This window comes from Heloderma suspectum, chromosome 2 (genome assembly GCF_057233095.1).
Source record: "Heloderma suspectum isolate Gila_16-S chromosome 2, 16-S_ref, whole genome shotgun sequence".
Taxonomy (NCBI): domain Eukaryota; kingdom Metazoa; phylum Chordata; class Lepidosauria; order Squamata; family Helodermatidae; genus Heloderma; species Heloderma suspectum.
In genome coordinates, this window is record NC_139459.1 from 259640323 (window position 1) to 259659627 (window position 19305).

The following is a 19305-nucleotide window of genomic DNA, read 5'->3' on the forward strand; positions in this document are numbered from 1 at the left end:
GACTCCACTGCCTCACGCGGTATATACCCAGCTACTTATGGGTAAGGTGTGGTAGCAGGGAAGTGGCTGTCTTCCCTGTTCAAAATAACACAGGATGGTGTTTTGTTTTTTAAAAACCATACAATGACTTCCATTAAAATAGTTTTAAAACCTAATGCTTATTTACATTGTAAGAGGGGAAGTCAGGTGGGCCTTTTGAAGGGAATGCTGTAAAAGATTTTTTGTTGTTGCTGCAAGGCAGATTTTCCACTGAGTTTAACCCTTCACATGCCTACATCAGAAGATAATTTTTAAACCTGCCTGTAGCCGATAATATCTCAGGAATCAGCAAATTGACAACAGATAAACAATAGTATGATCCTACCACTTGCTGCACTACAGCCACCACAGTGCAAAACATAAATAGTCCTGCAGGCACCTTAAAGACAAATCAATTTATTGTGGCATAAGCTTTTGTGGGCTAAAACCCACAGCATCATGTGACCCATGAAAGCTTATGTTACAATAAATTATTTGCCACAAAAGGCTCTTATTGTTTTGCTGCAACAGCCTAAAACAGCTATCCCTCTAGAACAGCAAAATATCCTGCCCGGTACTGCAAATGGATATGCTTCATCAAACATTTAGGATCAAGCTATATTAGGCTGATGATGCAATAATTTGTAGAAAATAATAGTTATTTTCTATGCTCTAACAATTGGAAACAACGTCTCCAGATCTGATCATCTACTTCAGACTGATGGTGCAAGGACCAATCCTGAAAATCAGGGTGGGATGCAATACTATAAAAATCAATGGCAAAAAATAAAGTAAGTAAGGACATACAAATAGTGATTCAGTGTATCATTTCTACAACACTTTTCACTGTTCAGGGGAATGTAAATTACCTATATATAGGAGGCAAGACCACTCACAGAATGTCATGTCATAAGGGTCATGGGACCATCCACCTCAGTCCTCCTCTAGGGCCTAACTTCATGGTACTTCAAATGCATTGCTTGCAGCAATATCATGAGGTGTTTTTTAAATAGTACTAAGGCCCCCTGATTTTTAATGGGAGAGCAGTGTGCTCCCAACAAGAATCAGAGACACAAATCTCTGACGAAAAATAGAGATAAAAATTCACTGCAACTACAGATAGAAAGACCCCATTGGTGCCAACGGGAGCTGTTTTCTATCACTTATTGCAGTGCAGGAACCCCATTTTTTTTTTTTTTTTAACATCGGGGGTCATAGCAGGGGAGGAAAGGCGTTAACCTCCACTCCCTGTACACTGTGGTACTAATAAAATCACCCAACACTTTTTTTTTTCTTTCAAAACCTGATGTCACTGCAAGCAATACATTTCAATAACACATAGTTAGGCTCCTAGTGTCTGGGCAAGTTCACAATTGCACATAAATGTGGTAAGAGCATTTGAGGGGCTTTAAAAGACATGATGCGCAGAGATATATAGCTTCATTTTGCTTGCCTTGCATTGGATGCAATTTAGTCATTGCAACAGTTAAAAGTCAAGATGGAGAGATCCAATTGCAAGTTAAAAATGCATCTGAAGATTTTGCTTACATAGCACGGGCCTCATTGTTGTCTCTACTACAACAGATTAAGACTAGAGGCAAACAGGCAATGTTTTTCTTGTAAATTCCAACCCTGCCCCTAACCCCAGCTACCCAATCAGGAGGCTGTGAGAATCTTATTTCCCCCCCCCTCCCCTGCCCCTAATGTTTTCTCCTCCTTACCTTGGCTCCTGTCTCATTCCCCCCCCCCCCAACTTCTTTGCTGTCTTTCACCTGTCTCAAACTTTTCTCTCTGGTGTCTCCCCTCCCACCACCTTATCTTATTTCGCATTTCTACGTTACCTTCTCTCCTGTCTCCATTGTCTGTTACTCTCGTCTAGGCCAATGTATTATTTTTTGATAGTTTCTAGAGTGTTAGATCATGGGAATGCTGTGCACATGGCATAATCTTGATTTCTGAAAAGCACTTGACAAAAGTATCTCCTGATATCCTTGTTGATACAATGGTAAAATAATGGACTCTTCCTAGTGTTGGCCAAGTCCCCTGCCAACTGCCAGCATTCCACTTGCTATCTCTGACCTCAGAACGATTCCTCCAGGGGGTGGGGCTTGGACACCAAGCCCCGCCTCCTGGAGGAACCCAGGGGGCTCTGTGCTACAGAGATTCTGAATCTCTGATCTATGTGAAACTCTTGAGTGAGGTCACCCAGAGATTTTGAGTGCAGTGCCACCAGCATGCTGATGACATGCAAATCTATGACCCATTTTGCATGTAATGGCAGCAATACCTGGGTTGTTTCTCATTAGAGGCACAAGTGCCCTCTGTGAGATGGAGCAGCAGCTTAGGGGGGTACACCAGCTGCAACCCTACTTGGATAGAGTCAGGCTGGCTTCAGTGATCCATGCCCAGGTAACTTTCCATTTAGGTTACTACAATGCATTTTAATGCTGGGCTGCCCTTGAAGACATCCATAAACTTCAGTTAGTACAAAAAATGTCTAGGTTACTGACAGGAGTTGGCTACGCCAGTATTGTAATCACATGAACTGATTCCCAGTTTGTTGCTGGGCCCAGTTTAAAGTGTTAACCTATAAAGCCATTCATGGCTTTGGGTCAGTGTATCTGAAGAAGTGCCTCTTCCTGTATATTCCAACCTGATCCCTGATATCATTATTAGAGGACCTGCTTCACATGGTGTGGCATGGAGGGTGGCTATGTAAGAGCAGGCCTGTTCAGTAGTAGCTGAATGGAACGGAATACCCTCCTCAGAGAGGAGTCTGGCACCTACTTTGTCATCTTTTCAGCAGAGAAAAATATATTTAAAAAAAAATTCTCACAGCGGGCCTATCCATCTGTACATTTCTGCTGCTACATTGTGTTTTCAAGTAGTTCTTTTTCTCTGATACTTTTCGGTCTTGTTTCGATGCTTGTTGTTCTAGCCTTTGCTGCTTTTAACCGATTGCAGCTTTTAATTCATTGTTTTATCATGCTGCGTTTGTTTTGATTTTATTTGCAGGGCAACTAATAAATCTTAGAAATAATTAAATAAACGGCATTTAGTTTTAGTATTTACTAGAACACACAGTTCTTTTTGCACTTTAAGTCATTTATACACCAATCCTAAACATGTGCGGCATGAGCAAGCCCCACCAAGTTCACTGAGCTTGCTCTTTCGAAATCAGGTTCAGGACTGCAGCCCTGCGCTCCCAACAGCTGCCCCTCACCAGTTACTTCTGTTGTGAGCGGACACGGTACTTATTTTGCGTTCATTTCCGCTTCAACTGAATGGTCACGGAGGCCGTGCTTTTTGCGGTTCTTCGCCATCTGACCCCACAGTTTCCGCGACTTCTCTCTCTCCGCCCCCGCCCGTATATGCCCGCCAACCGAGGATCGCACTTCACGCGTCACGCGAAGTGGGCTCTAGCCCACGAAGGGGAAGTCGCGCTCCACAGCCTGGACGGTGCCACCAGGCTCTTTGTTGCGCCTTCTCCCCCTCAATACTCCTCTTTTCCTCGAACATGTGACGCTGCGTCCCCACGGACGCGCCAGGCCAGGCCCCGCGGCGGCGGCGGCGCTCTTCCTTCGAGCCACCCGCCCCGGCGAGCGGCCCCTCTCGGAGGCGCCCGTCTGCCGCTCCCTTCCTCCTCACAGACCAACCGCCACCCTCCCGCCGGCCTCGGCCGCGGCCTCTCCCGCTCGCTCCCGCGGCGCAGCGGCCCTGACCAGGAGCGCGCACGTTGCCGCCACGGCTCCCTGCAGCTGCTCGGCCCGGCCCGGCTCGGCTCGGCTCGCTCCGCCGCCTGTGTTTCTGCCCGGCCTGTCGTCTCCGCCTGCCTGTCCGCCTGCCTGGGACGAAGGAAGCCGGCCGCGGGGAGGGGCCCCAGCGCCCCGCAAGGCATCGCCCGGGCCCTCGCCGAGCTCGCGCCGCACGGACCAACCGCCCCCGCCCCGAATCCCGCAGGTAGGAGCCGCCCCGGGCCTAGTAGCGCCTTTCCGTTCCCCCGTTTTCTCGGGCGGGCGGGCAAGATGGAGCCTCGCCCAGTTGGGGGGGGGAAGGGCCGAGGAGCGCCCTCCCTCCGGCGCAGGCCTTGAAATAAGGACGGGCCCCCACTCGCTTTCTGGGGGGAGGGGTGGAGAACGTAAAACAATTCCCTCCTCCCGTGTCTGAGAGAAGGGGGCACAATTATGGGCCCTTCTTTCATGTCTCCCACCGCACTAATGCCTGGAGGGAAGAATCAGGACTGGAGTAGATTTGGACCCGCTTTTCTTAGTGTGTGTGGGCGGCCGGGGTGGGGGGAGAGGATCCTGTAACAAAATCTCTCCCCCCGCCCCCGAGAATACAAAAGGGAATCTTGCCGCCCCTTTAATTTCGTTTGTTCTCCAAAGAGGCCTCCGCAGGATTAAGCCATGGTTTTGTTGTTGTTCTGGAAGAGTAGATTTGGAATAACCATCCTTAGCCCTGTCGTCACAGGAATTTATCAGAACAAACAAAAATACACTGAAAGCGAGCGAGAAAGTCCAACCTTCTGTTACTAAAGCAAACGAGAAAGAAGTCCATCCTTCTGTTGCTAACTGTCCCACTAGCAAGAACAAAAGGAAGGGTAAGAACATGTTAAAGGATAACTAGTTTGATAAACTATCTTGAATAAGGCAGATGTGCAGACCTAACAGTTATTTACCTGAAATGGAGTGGTGGCAAAACCCATCACCCTGTACCCCCTAATCTATTTAATTTTCCCCAGTGATGATAATGAGGCACCTTCTAATACACAGCCATACGATTTTCCCTGTAAATGCCTCAGCAAGGTCGCTAAGACTCCCCTGTTCCATGGGGCAGTGGTGGGTGGAGAGAGCAGTGGTAAGCTGCTGTCACTCTCTGTTCCTCGCTGTTCCTTAACTGATGTGGCCACCCACTTGCAAGGAGAGCTACTGAACCTCTCATATACAGTACTTCTCTAGAACTCGTTCCATCTTCTTAAGTGTCTTAGAGCACAATCCTGTACCCACTTACCTGAGAGTAAGCTCCACTGAACTCAATGGGGCTTACTTCTGAGTAGATGTGTGTAGGGTAGTAACACATCTTGGGTATTTGTTAATAGCCAGTATTAGCTGTTCTCTCTTTGGGGGGAGGGGGCGCAGGGTAAGAGGTAAGTTATTTTCCTTTTTTATTTCTAGTCTACTACATATTTAATGGAACTCTTTAGCTGTTCCAGTATTTTGTATATATCTGTAAGCTTATAGCTAATACATCAGATGGATAAATATTTGTCTTTCTTATCCCTTAAATATTGTTTTGATAAATGCCATGCTCATTTATTAAGATCAGGTATTTCAGTATTTTTAGTTTGGACTGCTACCTGTGTAGTATTATTAGTGTATGTGTAGTCCTGTTGATTATAGCTGGGGCCTAAGTTTAAGCTCATAAAGACTTATGCGGCAATCCTGTACACACTTATATGGGAGTAAATCTTAGAATTCCGTGAGGCTTACTTCTAAGTAGACCTGTATAAAACTGCACTGTTAACCTTTTCAGCACATTTAGCTGGTGCAGCATAACACATGATATTGGGCTCATGTGTTAACTTGTACTGTAGATGCTTAGGAGGAAACAGTGAGTTTTCTGCTAATTTCTGTTCAAGATATAGCTGTGAAAATATTGTTTTTCTGATCATCTTCAATCCAGTTTTTGGCATGCTTTAAAGTTCTCTTGCTACTGTCTTTATTTTGCATCTTCAGATTATTACTTTGTATTGTTAAATTGTTAAATTATAGTAATTATTAAATTATAGAATTATTCATTTAACATATGTCAGGATCCCAATGAAAGCTGTTGAATTCCAAAGAAGGTACATCAAGATGCTTTTATACACATTGCAGTATGTGAATTGCAGATGCAATCTTTTGTTTAATGATAAAAGCCAGAAACTGCAGCATGCCAACTCCCTTAGGAATGAAATTGACTAGGCCAGAAGATAGCTGCCTGCAAGGAAGTTCTCTCATTAGTAGATTTCTTATGAGCAAGCATTGCAGGCTATTTCTTAAGACTTACTTACCAGACTACCTAGGACTAGGGGCATTGTTTGAGAGCACATGATGCAGCAACCTTGCTGGAAGCTAAGCTGGTCTGGGTCTGGTCAGTGCCTGAATAGCAAACCACCTGGAAATCTTGTATACTTCACCTTGAGTTTCATCATAGAAGAAAGGCAGGATATAAATATAGTTTTAAAAAATCTTGTTCTCATCTTTGTCACAGGAACTGCAAATGCTCAAAGAGCAGCATAGCAATTTACTGGTGGGGGAGTTGTGGATTTGCTTGATTTTAATTACTTTATTGATTTCAATTGGTTATTAAAAGCTAAACATGATTCTGCCATTTAACCAAGGCCTATCTAGTCCAGCATTCTGTTTGCACAGTGACCAACCCACAAGCAGGACATTAGTGTGACAGCATCCTCCCACTCATGTTCTCTAGCAACTGGCATACAGAGGCATATTGCCTCTGATACTGGAGGCAGTATATAGCCAGCATGACCAGTAGCCATTGATGGCTTTATCCTCTATCAATGTCTAATCCTCTTTTAAAGCCATCCAAGTTGGTGGCTGTCACTACATCTTGTAGGATCTTTTGCCCCAATGTGCATCACTTTATGTTTGCTTAGACTGAACTGCATTTGCTATTTTAATGCCTAGTTTGGACAGATCCTTTGGAGCTCTTTGCAATCCATTTTTGTTTTAACCACCCTAAATAATTTGGTGCAGCAAACCTGGCCACCTCACTGCTCACCTGTAACTCCAAATCATTCTCCACAAGTTAAAAAGCAGCTGTCCCAATGCAGTTCCTGGGGGATCCCACTGTTTACATCCCTCCATTGTGAGAACTGACCATTTATTCCTACTCTTTGATCTCTGTTCTTTAGCTAGTTGCCAGTCCATAAGAGAACTCTCCTCTTATCCCATAACTGTTAATTTTGCTTAGGAGTCTTTGGTGAGAGACTTCATAATGATAGAGGGGTTTAAAATAGTCTTTCTTTTAAAGGGCTTTTTTTTATCAGTTGTTAATTCCTGCAAAGAGACATTGGAAGTCTAGGGCTGCTACTGTAAACAAAATAAAATAGGAGTAAATCCCACTGCATACATGGGGCTTACTTCTGAATAGGCATGTATAGAATTGTACTAGGAGCCTTTGATTAACCTGAACTTTGATTTTATGTCTAAAGTGGTAGTCATTAAGGCTGCTGTCCTACACTCATCTGGGAACTCAATGGGAATTAGGTTTAGGTAGACAGGTATAGGATTGCACTGTCAGTCAAGGTGAATACTGATTATTTTGTCTGAAAAGTTAAATGGCTAACCCTTCACAGCAGGTAATAACATAACAATCTCCAGGTGGAGTCAGCCCCGATTCACCAGGCCAACGATTCAGGGGAACAATTTTGCTGGATGGTGGTTTATAGACACAATGGTAGTAGAAAGAATTTTTCCATATTGTAGTGCATATGTGTGCACGTTCTCCCATGCGCACATGCTTCTACTTACTACATTCAGTTAGTTTTGGTGGGACTCAAGCTCCAGTTATGTTCTAGTCTGTCTTCTTGATGATCAGTCAGCTTTCCAGTAAACCAGGAGGACCAATGATAGAGAACAGGGTTCCAGTGGGCACCATGAGTCTCTGAAGGGCATAGGAATGGAAGGAATTGTGCCTTCAGAAGGTTGATAACTATAGACTCCACCTCCAATAATTTGATTATCTCTTTGCAGGATAATGTAAAATAAGGGTTGCATCATAGAATCAGAAGGAGCCTACAAGACCATCGAGTCCAACCCCCTGCTCAATGCAGGAAGCCTGATTCCCAGGCGGTCTCCCATCCAAGTACTAACAAGGGCTGACCCTGCTTAGCTTTCGAGATCTGACGAGATTGGGTGCATCCAGCCAGCTGAATATCCAGTGGTGTCCCTCCACTGATGAAGGCTGTGTGATCCAGAGCGTTTGTCACTGGAGGCTTCCATTAGTGGAAAAGGAAGGGAGGTGTTTTTTGCTGATTCAGCTGTCTCCGCCCCCCAGAAATCTGCCCCAGAGGGTTGCGGGACCCTTTGGAACATCATGACAGGAAGTGCGGGAGGAGTGAGGAGGAATTGGTAAAAAAAAAAAAGAGGCCTCCCTCCTCATTCTGTTATGGGAGCTTCCATTGGACCAAAGAGCCTTCTGTCAGTGGAGGGTCACCAGTGGATACAGCCCTAAGTGTGTCCTGGGAGCTTTCAACACCATCTTGAAGGCCAGCTTGCCCCAGAGATCTGTTGAACAGAGTGTTGGCTGGTATACCAATAGCATTCCCAATCTTCCCTGTTCTCAATGTGTTCTATATCAGACAGGTCAGGTGCCGAAAATTATTAAATGAATGTAACCTTAAAAAAAAAAGTTAAGCTCTTCTGAGAGGAATTATTGGATGTAAACCAGTGTGATATCATCTTCCTATACAACCAGGTGCTTTTCACAAATTGCTGAACTATAATCAAATGAGTAGTCTTATGAGCCATATTACTATATTCTTATTAATTTTACTCTAGAAACAAAATTTCCTTAAAATTTCCATACAGCTTCATTGATGCCATTGCTTTTACTACAACTTGGCATGAGAATAATCCTTTAATAATGAAGTATCAGTTTAGTGGGCTCTGCTTAAGATGTATATTTTTTGTTTAGGAAGATTACTTCATAATGGTTTACTCTTGGTTTATGTTCAGTAATTCCTGAAAAGTGTGTAGCTTTTTTCAAAGCTTATGTTTATTTAGAAACATTTAACTCACTGTGAATTTTTAAAGCACTAATAATTGTAACACTGAAATTTTGTGTAAGGTTATTTGTGCAAACTCAAAGTTTCGTGAAAAAAAAAGTAAAATTAGCATAAAGCCAGATGGCAGGTGTTCTTTGATAATGATATGGAGGGACCTTTGCCTCAGACAACTCCTTTAAGTGTTGTTTTATGTCCTGAGCCAATTTATCTCATTTTGGAGGACATTCATAGCCATAAACCAAACAAGTAATTTCCTGTTGAATGTTGTCTTGGTTTTATACATCTTTCAATTTTTCATTTTTTATTTTGATAGAAAATGATGCATCCTGTTGCCAGTGGTAACTCCCCTTTCTGTGGGACCGGAAAGAGTTCCTGCCTTAATGATGACAACGGGACGGCCACTGATCAGTTCGATTTATATTCCACGCAACAAACCAAGTATAGCCACACAGTCAGCCACAAGCCAATACCATGCCAGAGACAAGATGCATTAAATGAACCACATTTGCAGACCACAAGTGGCAGGAGTATAGAGACAAAAGATGAACTAAAGAAAAAGAAAAACCTCAACAGATCTGGTAAACGTGGAAGACCTTCGGGGACCACAAAATCAGCGGGGTACAGAACAAGCACAGGTAGACCGCTGGGGACCACCAAAGCAGCTGGATTTAAGACAAGTCCAGGTAGACCCTTGGGTACAACTAAAGCTGCAGGATACAAAGTCAGCCCAGGGAGACCTCCAGGTAGCATTAAAGCTCTATCACGGCTTGCAAATCTAAGTTATACTTGTAGCAGTGCAGCTTTTCCCTACTCTGTGGTGCATAACAGAGGAGTGCATGCTGCTGGTGAAACAAGTAGCAAAATCAAGCAACCCACTGAGTGAAAAAAGAGGAATTAGATAACATATCCTCAGTAATTCTTTTTAAATTATCCAAGTTGTGGCATGTTTTTTTCACTTCTTTTGTATCTTTTCCATAACTTACTTTCCTACGTTTTTTTTTAAGAGATGTCATATCATAATCATGTAATGTTTGTTTTGTTTACAAGTGGACTCCTTAGTGATGCCCTTGTGTGTTTGCAGAAAGTAATTACTAATATTCTAAGTGGCAAAGTTATTGTCTGGCCATCTTAGTTGAGTGGTTAGCAATTCAAAATAGCAGAAATCTGATTCCTAGATTATTTAAGGTCACAATAAAGACTTGGTCAAAAATAATTCAGATAGACTAGAAACCAATCATTCAGGACTGTTTTACCAGTAATAGCTCTGAAAATTTTGCAATGTATGTCTCTCTTTTTTTCTTTTTTCTTTTTTTACTAGGAGAGAGTAGAAATTAAATTTTCCACAATTGCTGGAACTTAACACGGACCTCAAATATTTGTAGATATTTCGAAACTTCAAAACTATATTTTTTAAAAAGTGGTCATTCCAGGCAGTCAGTGCGTTAAAGTGCTATCAGTTTCAAGTAACTCAAACATTTTAAAAAATAGTTCTTATGTAGTACCTGATACATATTCAAAGTTCTATTTTGCCATTAAAATATGATAGCTCTCCTGGATGTGTTAACTATTGGACAACGATTTACAATTTATAAAAGCCTAAGATTACACATACCAAATTACTAATAATTAAATATCTGAAATGTTTTATAAGTAACTTATAAAAAGTGCTATCAAATATGCATATAATGTACAAGTGTAGTGAAGTGTAATGGCTGAGATTCTGCACATTTGTGTGCTTATAAATCCAACTGATTTCAGTGACATTTGGCATACACAAATGTATACAGGATTTGGCCTATGTTCCAAAATCTGTCAATAAATGTATGAGTTTTAAGTGACTTTGCTACATCTGCATAGATGGCCACAGTTTTTTAGGATTTCAAATATTTGGTTTGGTTGAACATTATACCTTTCAGGTAGATGATCTTGTCATTTTTAATAATTTTTCCAGTAGAAGTCTTATGATTTATCACACAGACTGTAGCTAAGAGAACGTATATCTACCAAAGGAAGACATTTCATGGTTCATAATTGGAAATTATACAGTTGATGCACAAACAAATTGCAATTTAATGTGTTTATAGACCCCGAATATATAACAGACCATAGGAATACAGCTATGCATGGAGGTGCAAAACTATAAATGCATTTTCTGACACTTTGTGCACCTAAAATAAATGTTCTACATTGAATTGGGTATGTGTTGTTATTTTTAAATGTATGTGTGGGAAAGAGAGACGATGTATAATACACACATTACATTGAAACTGAAAAAGCTCTCAATACTGAATATATTCCAAATATTTCTTTAGAACTAAAGCTATTCTGAAACTTAAGTTTACATATAGTTATAGATTAAAAATCTAAATTTGTATCTTCAAGTACACACACACACACACACACACACTGGTTATAGATAAATATTTGCAAACTCATGGGAACAGAACACTTTCAGGTTAAATTAGAGAGATGAAAATGAACAGTATTGATTTTTTTCTTTGTAAGATAAATGTTGTGGCCTGCTGACATTTTGATGACAACTCTGATTTCAGTAATGACAACTTAAGAGATGGATGTCATTTCATGCCTTTTTTATCAGGAAAAAAGCAGCAAGCCTTCAGGTGTTCCAGTGATGCCTAACTCATAATAAGCTGGACTTTATCCTGTATTTTATAATAGGTGTGTTGAATTGTTTTGGGGGGACTTTGTATGCACTGGCAACCATGAACCTCAACAGTACTGGAAGGCTCTTTAGTCATGTAAACTAATGGCAGCTAAACTGCTAGTAAATAGATTTTTGCTGAAGCTATGAAGTTCATTATATATTTCCTCAAGAAACTTCGGAAGTATGAAACTTTCATTAATTTTTCCCACAGTGGTGCAACTTTTGACACACAATGCTAATGTGAGCTAATTCACCCTCAGGACATATGGCTGTTTTGTTAGATGATTTTTTCAACCAAAAGGCTGCTTCAGACCCTTTCTGAACTCTCTTGGAAAGCAGCTGAATGTAAAAACTACAAGAATGGCACACCTTTATGGCAAGGAGCAAGTTACATGTCACCAGTGTACCTTTGAGTAACTCTACTTCTTACCTCCTCCTGTTTTTCTCATGCTACCCTTTTACTTCTCACGTGTGCATCTACACAGTGGTGTCATGCAGTGTGTTGGGAGATATCTCAGAGGCATTATTGCTCCAATATAATGAATTTTGTATTCAAGTATGCTGAGAAAATAATGAAATAACCTACGCAATTTATGCTCATAGATAATGCTTATTATATCAGATGGAAAACACACCCATTCAAAAGACTAATATTGTCAGTTGTGAAAAAAAATAACAGAAAAACACCTCTTCCATTGCTCTAAAGGGCAGTTTAACGCCCAGGATTTATTAATGAGGCCAGAAGAACACTGTTGGGCATTCCTTGATTCTAGTTCATTTTATCCTCTACTGCGGTTTACAAGTGCCATGCTGTGGGGGAATGGAGAAGTCAAGAACTTGAGATGTTTGAATGATATATTCAAATATTTTTGCTACTCCTGTATATAATCTTCAGAATACATTGTGCTTTTCTTTTTTTTGTAACACTGTCTCTTGTCATGAAAAACACTGAAACAGCATGTTAATTCCTATACTTCGATATTATTGGGAAGGTGGAGGAGGAATGCCCCTTTCCCCCATAGTATTAATACATGATTTGTAAAGCAAATTGATAATTTTATATTATATACATGAATTCTGCTCTTCATAAGCTAGGATTGTTGATGTGTATTGGCACTGTTCAGAAAACCACACGTCAAATTTGTTCTTTTCTTTTGGTTAAATATAGCATTTTTAATTTGTCTCAACTTTTGATAAAGAATTTAGCATTAATCATTAATAGGGATCTATACTACCATCGCTACTTTAAATATAGAAATTGCTGTTCACTTTCTGATGAAATTTACTTAAAACTGTAGAACCAAATAACTTTTATTGCTATTTTTGAAGTCTTGCACTGGATGTTTTCGAAATCTTGACTTACACACATTGGTAGACATTTAATCACAAAGGATGCTAATTATTGTGAAGGTAGCACTTCTTTTTGTAATAACTGGCAGTTTTCTTTCAATGCACCCAGTTTCTTTCACATTTTGCAACTTCTTAAGATAACATGTCATTGACCAGGACTCATCTTGCATTTGTTTTGCAATGCACCATTTTATTATGTTTAAAATCTTGGGACAAACCCAGACCAGTCATAGCAATGCATATGGGACGAGAAATTCCTTGATCTACAATGCAAAAGGTAGTTAATATGAGAGCATTTTTATTTTGAAGGGCTTTGAAAGGCAGGGTAGTAGAGAAAATTTTACTGCTATTTCCTAAGTTGTCATTCTGCTTTCTATTACTATATGTACAGTGCAGTATCATGCTACTTATTAAATACAAAACTGTTGCTTGCAATCAGAGTTTTGGGGTTCTTCTTATACATACATTATGCTTTTTTATTATACATATATTTAACATAGCTCACACATTATTATACACATCAGAAATTACTAGAGCGGCCTTTCCTTTTGATTGTTTCTCAGATAGCTAAATTTCGGTTCTGCAATGTGTAATCTATTTCATCTTGAAAATTATCATGTTATGAAATTTTAAGAAATCTATGCTTAAATGGGCCTTTTTAAGATTCTCATCTTCCACAATTTGCTTTTCCCATTGGACAGGTTATTTTGGTGGGAACAATTGCTCATTCAATAACATCACCTTGTCTTCTGCTGTAAAAAGTCTGATTAGATACTGTGTATGTTCTTACGTCCATGAACTTCAGCTACTCGTGTGCAATTGTCTGTATGGGAATGGAGTAGTGTTCATGATCTGTATTTACGTCATCATATGGATGTATATTTATTAATAAAGTAATTGCTTTAAACACCAAATACTTTTTCATGTTTTATATTTTTGCCATATCATTGTTTTTTCCCCCTTTAACATTAAATCAGTGAATTGAACCCACCGAACCCTTGTTCAGTTTGCTTGCCGAGCAGGTGAATTAAGCAACTCTTAATTCTCTGATGTTTTCATTGTTTTATCCAGGGTCCCAACCGTTTTGAAACCATGGGCACATTGGAGAATTTGAGAAACTGCTGTGGACATTGCCACAAAATGGCTCCCATGGAAGATGAAATAGTAAGGCTAAAGGCTAAGACTGAGGGGGAAGTAGCAAAGCAGCCATTATGTGACTAGCCAAATCCTCCATGGGAGCTATTTTGTGGTGGTGGCCACAGCAGTAACTCAAATTCCCAAATGTACCCATAGGTCCATAGAGGCTGGGGACCCTGGTCTATGGTATAATCTAATATGAATTTTATATCACTTTTGAACTCCCTGTTGAGTGTGCACACTGCTTTCTGCTGTCGCAATGTTGTGCACACTGCTTTCTGCTGTCGCAATGTTAAGCTTGTGTATCTAAGCTGTAACAATATAACCCATAACTTCTGTAATGCTTAGCAGTGTTAACACAGCATTGATATTTTCCTTTACCAATTTTAAGGCATTGGGGTTGCGAGAGAGAGAGGCCTAGCAAACATACTCTAGTCTATACAAAGAAAGAACTTTTGCCCATTAATATCACAATAACAGGCTGTTCAATTCATCTGAACAAAGAGCTGTGTTACTACTTCTATGGTTGTTCTTAGTAGCTGTGCCACATGATTTATCAATAGAAATGGCAAGGAAATGTGCTCCCTCAGACAGGGCTTTCTGCCAGGTGCAGAATGGTTGGCAATAGATCTACCCTATGATTTATTCATGCAAGAGCCTCCAGGACTGTCAGCCTTTTTTTTTTTTTTTTACACTACTCATGACAGACAGCATTATTCTGATGGTTGAAGAGCATGTAGGGAGTCCTATGGGACTTTGGTAGATATTTGGGAATTATTCTCTTGCCTTATCCATAGTTAGCTGCTTACATAATGAGACAACCTCAGACTTCCCCTCCCCACCTTGTAGCACAGGCAAGCTTTGTTATATTTGTACAATATGTGACCCAATAGGCTTCCTTTCTTTGGAGTTAAAAATCTGCCCCTGGCAGTACTATCTATTGGGCGTAGCTTTTTCAGTAGGGAGTATTGTAGCCAATCTCAACACCTGTGACTTTCCCATCCCAGTGAAACAAACTAATTTGCAAAGGGATGATGTGCAAGATCCAGCTACTAGACAAACCTGGCTTGAACCCATAATTTCCAGAATTGTGTGCTTGGATTAAAGCTATAAGAGTATTTTAAAATGGCTTTTCCCTTTCTAAGGCATGTTTGCTTTGCTTTTCAGGGTTTTCTATGTTTAAGAAATGTCAATGTACTAACTATTCCATAGTCAAGGTTTTTTCATCTAGAATTGTATGGCAAACATGCAACCTAAATTTCTTGTAAGTTATATAATTGTAAGATGTTTCCAAGATTAAAAGCAGAATAGAACTTGCAAGTAAGATCACGTAAGATTGTTAGCATTGTCTTAGACGAATGGATCTCTTTCTGTGCCATTTTCTAGCTTCAGTAGCGTAGCATGAAAGCTGCCTAATGAATCCATTGAAACTTTTTGTCATGGTGACAGTAACAATAAAATCCAGTTTATTTGGTGTAGACACTTGCACACTGCAAACAGTGAGTGGTTGGCTCTCTTCATCTGCTTCAAACGTCTCATAAATTTTGCATTCAGATACATTGAAACTGGGCCATTACATGTCTGGTGGGTAGATGTGAGAAGAAAAGTACGTTTTAAGAATAGTTATCCAGAGGTGCTAAGTAATATGTGTCATATGCCTCCTTAGATGAGTGCAAACAATTATCTATGGATTGCTTGTATTATTTTGCTGCAGATAACAGGGAGGCTCCCATGAGTCATTCCCCTCATGTTTTATTGTAGGATCAAACCCCCTTGGTTTAAGGGAACATTTAAGGTGTTTACAGATTTACTCATGTACCAAAAAGCCTCATATGCCCCAAAGTGTGGAAATTGCAAGTTAAACCACTGTGACTCAGCCTTTACTTACAGTCATGTAAGCATTATAACACATTATAATATTAAATGATTTTTAAAAAACCTCTGGTTTAAGAGTTAAGTCTATCTCATGCTGGCTCAAGCTCCACAAAGTGAGGGGAATCAGATTCTAAGACTGATGTCTTCATTGACATGTCCTGTGATCAGTGACGATGTTGTGCAATGTCAGAAACCATGTTTGCTTACAACTTACCCTCCATGCACCCACATTTTTCCTTAGTTATCCTCATCAGGTGGATCATGGATGCCAAGTTTCAGGTCATTAGCTCAACAGGTGTCATTTTTATAAGCAGTACATTTCTGAGGCTTATAATGGCAGAACCTTGTTTTTTGTGACTCAACTAAAGAGGCACTCCTGTGCCCCTTTTAATACAGGCTCACATATTAGGCCTACATGTATCTGTTGTCAATTTTATTAGTGGGGGTGCAGGAAAGCTGAGAGTGCTTTCAACAACCCTGCATGTAGCAGTGTAGTCCACAGTTGTTAATTTTCAGTCTGTGGACAATTTAAGTGAACGTAGCAGAGATACCAAGAGATCAAGGCCTGGATCTAGCATCTACATTCTGCAAGCAACCCCCCACCTTCCATACACCCTCCATATCTGCTCCAGTGGGTCTCCCAACCCTCTGGAGCAGATTTGGAGGGGGGTCTGTGTGGGAGGGGAGGACCTCAGAGGGGGGGAGGAGAGGACATGGAAGTCCCACTTTGCGAGAAGTGTCCTTCTACTGGTGGCACATCAATGCTGGATTCAACCTGAGATGCAGAGCAGCACACTAGAAGAAATGCGCCAAACCAGAGATTGCAAATCAAATGAAGTCATGGCACCTTCCTCTTCTCTCCATCAAATACACACCCGCGTGCACACACATAACGAAGTGGTCACATGCAAATACAAGCAGTAGCAGGTCACATTCTCAGGACAGCACTACATGTACTTGGGCAGGAGCAAGGCACATGCAAACATGGGCAGCAGTATGCATCAGCATGCCACACACAAGCACACCCAGCAACAACCAGCAAAATTCTGGTTTTTCACAGCTCTGACATACATAATCCTTTTATATGTCAATAAGTAGGCTTTAGAATTATCCCATGTCTCCAAAATAAGTTCTGGATAAATGTGTTACATTGAAATAAGCCGTACTGGTTTCCATTGGGAGCTATTTCCACATAGTATAATTAGGACAGGGGCCTTTAATTTTAGCTTTGAGATTAGCACAGTGCATTGGGCAAATCTTTGGGAGAAACTAGGCATCCTTTGGTCATGTAGCTCTAGTGTGGCCACAACCTTCTAAAGTTGGAATCAAATAGCTCTGCTAGCTCCATTTTGGAATAACTAAACATTTTACAGACACCGGTTGGGCAACAAACATCAGCGCTACCATGACTGTTTTCAGACCCTGACCAATGCAATTTCTGTACAATACAAGTAACCCAGGAAACTCTATTCCATAAGACAATTCTCAAAAATGTATTTCTTACAAGGTTTTTTTGTTGTTGTTCTTCATGATAATACTGATGACAGGAATATCCTCAAAACTAGAGAGAACTACCAAAACAGTCAAAGATGAAGCTGAGAACAGAATTGTGTTACTTGTAAGAAACTAAAGTCATAGTTCACTGCATGTACAAAGTCCCAAGATTCATCTTTAGTACCTCCACTAGAGAGCTGTACTCTCCCAATATCATCTGACTCTTCTTGTTAAAGTCATAAGCTGTTAGGTAACTCTTAGCCAATAAAGTACCTTGTGTTTTATAACACTGTGGAAGCTCTGCTTATTACATTGGAGGGTGATGCTTTGGGAACAGAATGCATGCTATCAGCACCCACACTCTCAAATTAACTTAAACCTTTATTGCTGTGTTATACAACTATCCTAAAGAATTATTATTTGTGGGCAGAAGCTGAATGTTCCAACATCAGGGGATTTGTTTTTTGTTTGTTTGTTTGTTTGTTTTGCTATCAGTAGCTCGGAAATGGGATCATCCTTAGGAACTTCTACCTTCATTCAGGATATGAGAATTTAGCTGGCACTAAACTTCAAATTGTATAAAGATGATATTGCCGTGTCTTAATAAACAGAGAAGGTTGTCAGGCAGGATAAAAATTATTGTAGAAATTGTTTCCATGGAATCAGTAAAAAATGGGATCCCATATCCGCCTTCTGAATTTTTCGTTAAATGAAATGGTATAAACTCCCATTCAAAAACAAACGATTGGACAATAAAGTACAATACTTTCCTGATGTTTGAGCAAATAATTCTATAGCTTGTAAACAGAGTGTCGATGACGCCTCGTCTCGAGTTTATTGAGCTATAGAATCGGGGTTTGGGATCGATTTTGACACGTTCAATTTGTGCTAATTATCTTAAACTGATACTGTTATTAATTGGCGTGTGCATACCTTAGGTATTGTTTTTTTCAATCCCGTGAATCAAAAGCAGCGCTGTAGCGGCCGCTACCGGCTACATTTTCCGTGCAGCTACAGTCGGACTGCGTTATGCCTTCTTTCTCTTTCCGACTGCCTTTGCCGGCTCTCATATGGTAGGGAGGCGCCGTTTTCCCGGGGTACAGTAAATGAACGGACGATGTTCGTTTGTTGTGAATTCGAGCTCAGGACAGGAGGGTCCTTTCTGCCCAAATCCAACATGGCATTCATAAGCAAATCAATAGGCGAGAATGTTCCGCCCGCGATAGAGATGGCAGCTGCATCAGCCTTTGACATCGCCAAAATGGATCTCTATGGAAACTCCCATAAACCACAGCCAGCATAGGTAACGGTCAGGGATTGTGGGAGTTGTAGTTCAAAACCTCTGAAGGGTACCAGTTTGCTTACCGCTAGGACCAAGTCCAGAACAGCATACGCCCCAGTGGGTGGACCAGGTGGACTGACATAAGTAATTCTACTTCAGCCTAGTTTTCTCTTCCCGACCCCAGTAGCATGGGAATAACCAACTGGACGACATTACAGGGTTGACATAAACTAGTCTCAGTCTGTCCCCTCAATACGGGTATAATATCTCTCAGTCTCAACCCATTCCATTTGCAATATGGGGTCAATGCTAGGCAGTTTATTTTTCTTTGCATAGCAGCTGTAAAAAAAATAGACTGAAAAAAAGACATTTCCCCCACACGACAAAACCTGAGTTTCAAAGAACCCACATTTCTGTATTTACTTCTCCTTTACTTTGTTGTTTAAGCAGGGGCAGGAGGATACAGTACTACCAAATATTTGCAAAGACACTGCCCTGGATTTCTACATTGTCTCCTACGAGCAGATGTCCTGCCCACTATAAAAGCGCGATCCTATGCATGTTTAGACAGCAAAAAAAGTCCTACGACGCCCAGCATGCCCCAACCAACTGGCTGGGGCATGCTGGGAATTATAGGACTTTTTTGCTGTCTAAACATGCATAGGATCGCGCCCCACAGAGATAAAGTCAAGG

General features: G+C 40.9%; 1 protein-coding gene and 1 long non-coding RNA gene across 3 annotated transcripts; one reads left to right on the forward strand and one right to left on the reverse strand.

The window, feature by feature from the left end:
* Window positions 1–3721: 3721 nt before the first annotated feature.
* On the forward strand, window positions 3722–13735 carry C2H5orf24 (chromosome 2 C5orf24 homolog). 2 transcript variants are annotated; one of them, XM_084838930.1, is made up of 2 exons: window positions 3722–3978; window positions 9123–13735. In XM_084838930.1, exon 2 carries the CDS (start codon window positions 9126–9128, stop codon window positions 9690–9692), a length of 567 nt encoding a protein of 188 aa, XP_084695056.1. In that variant the 5' UTR covers window positions 3722–3978; window positions 9123–9125; the 3' UTR covers window positions 9693–13735. The 2 variants fall into 2 exon arrangements, with proteins under 2 accessions (XP_084695056.1, XP_084695057.1); XM_084838931.1 differs by lacking the exon at window positions 3722–3978 and adding an exon at window positions 4540–4618 and having other exon boundaries at window positions 9123–13729.
* LOC146354459 (uncharacterized) lies at window positions 7579–18462 on the reverse strand. The gene is made up of 2 exons (XR_014788397.1): window positions 18264–18462; window positions 7579–7686 (listed from the first exon to the last, which is right to left on the reverse strand). It is a non-coding gene; the product is annotated as an uncharacterized LOC146354459 (long non-coding RNA).
* Window positions 18463–19305: the final 843 nt, after the last annotated feature.

Coding starts and splice junctions, on each gene's coding strand:
- C2H5orf24 (XM_084838930.1), top strand. CDS start 9,126: ATGATGCATCCTGTTGCCAGTGGTAACTCCCCTTTCTGTGGGACCGGA.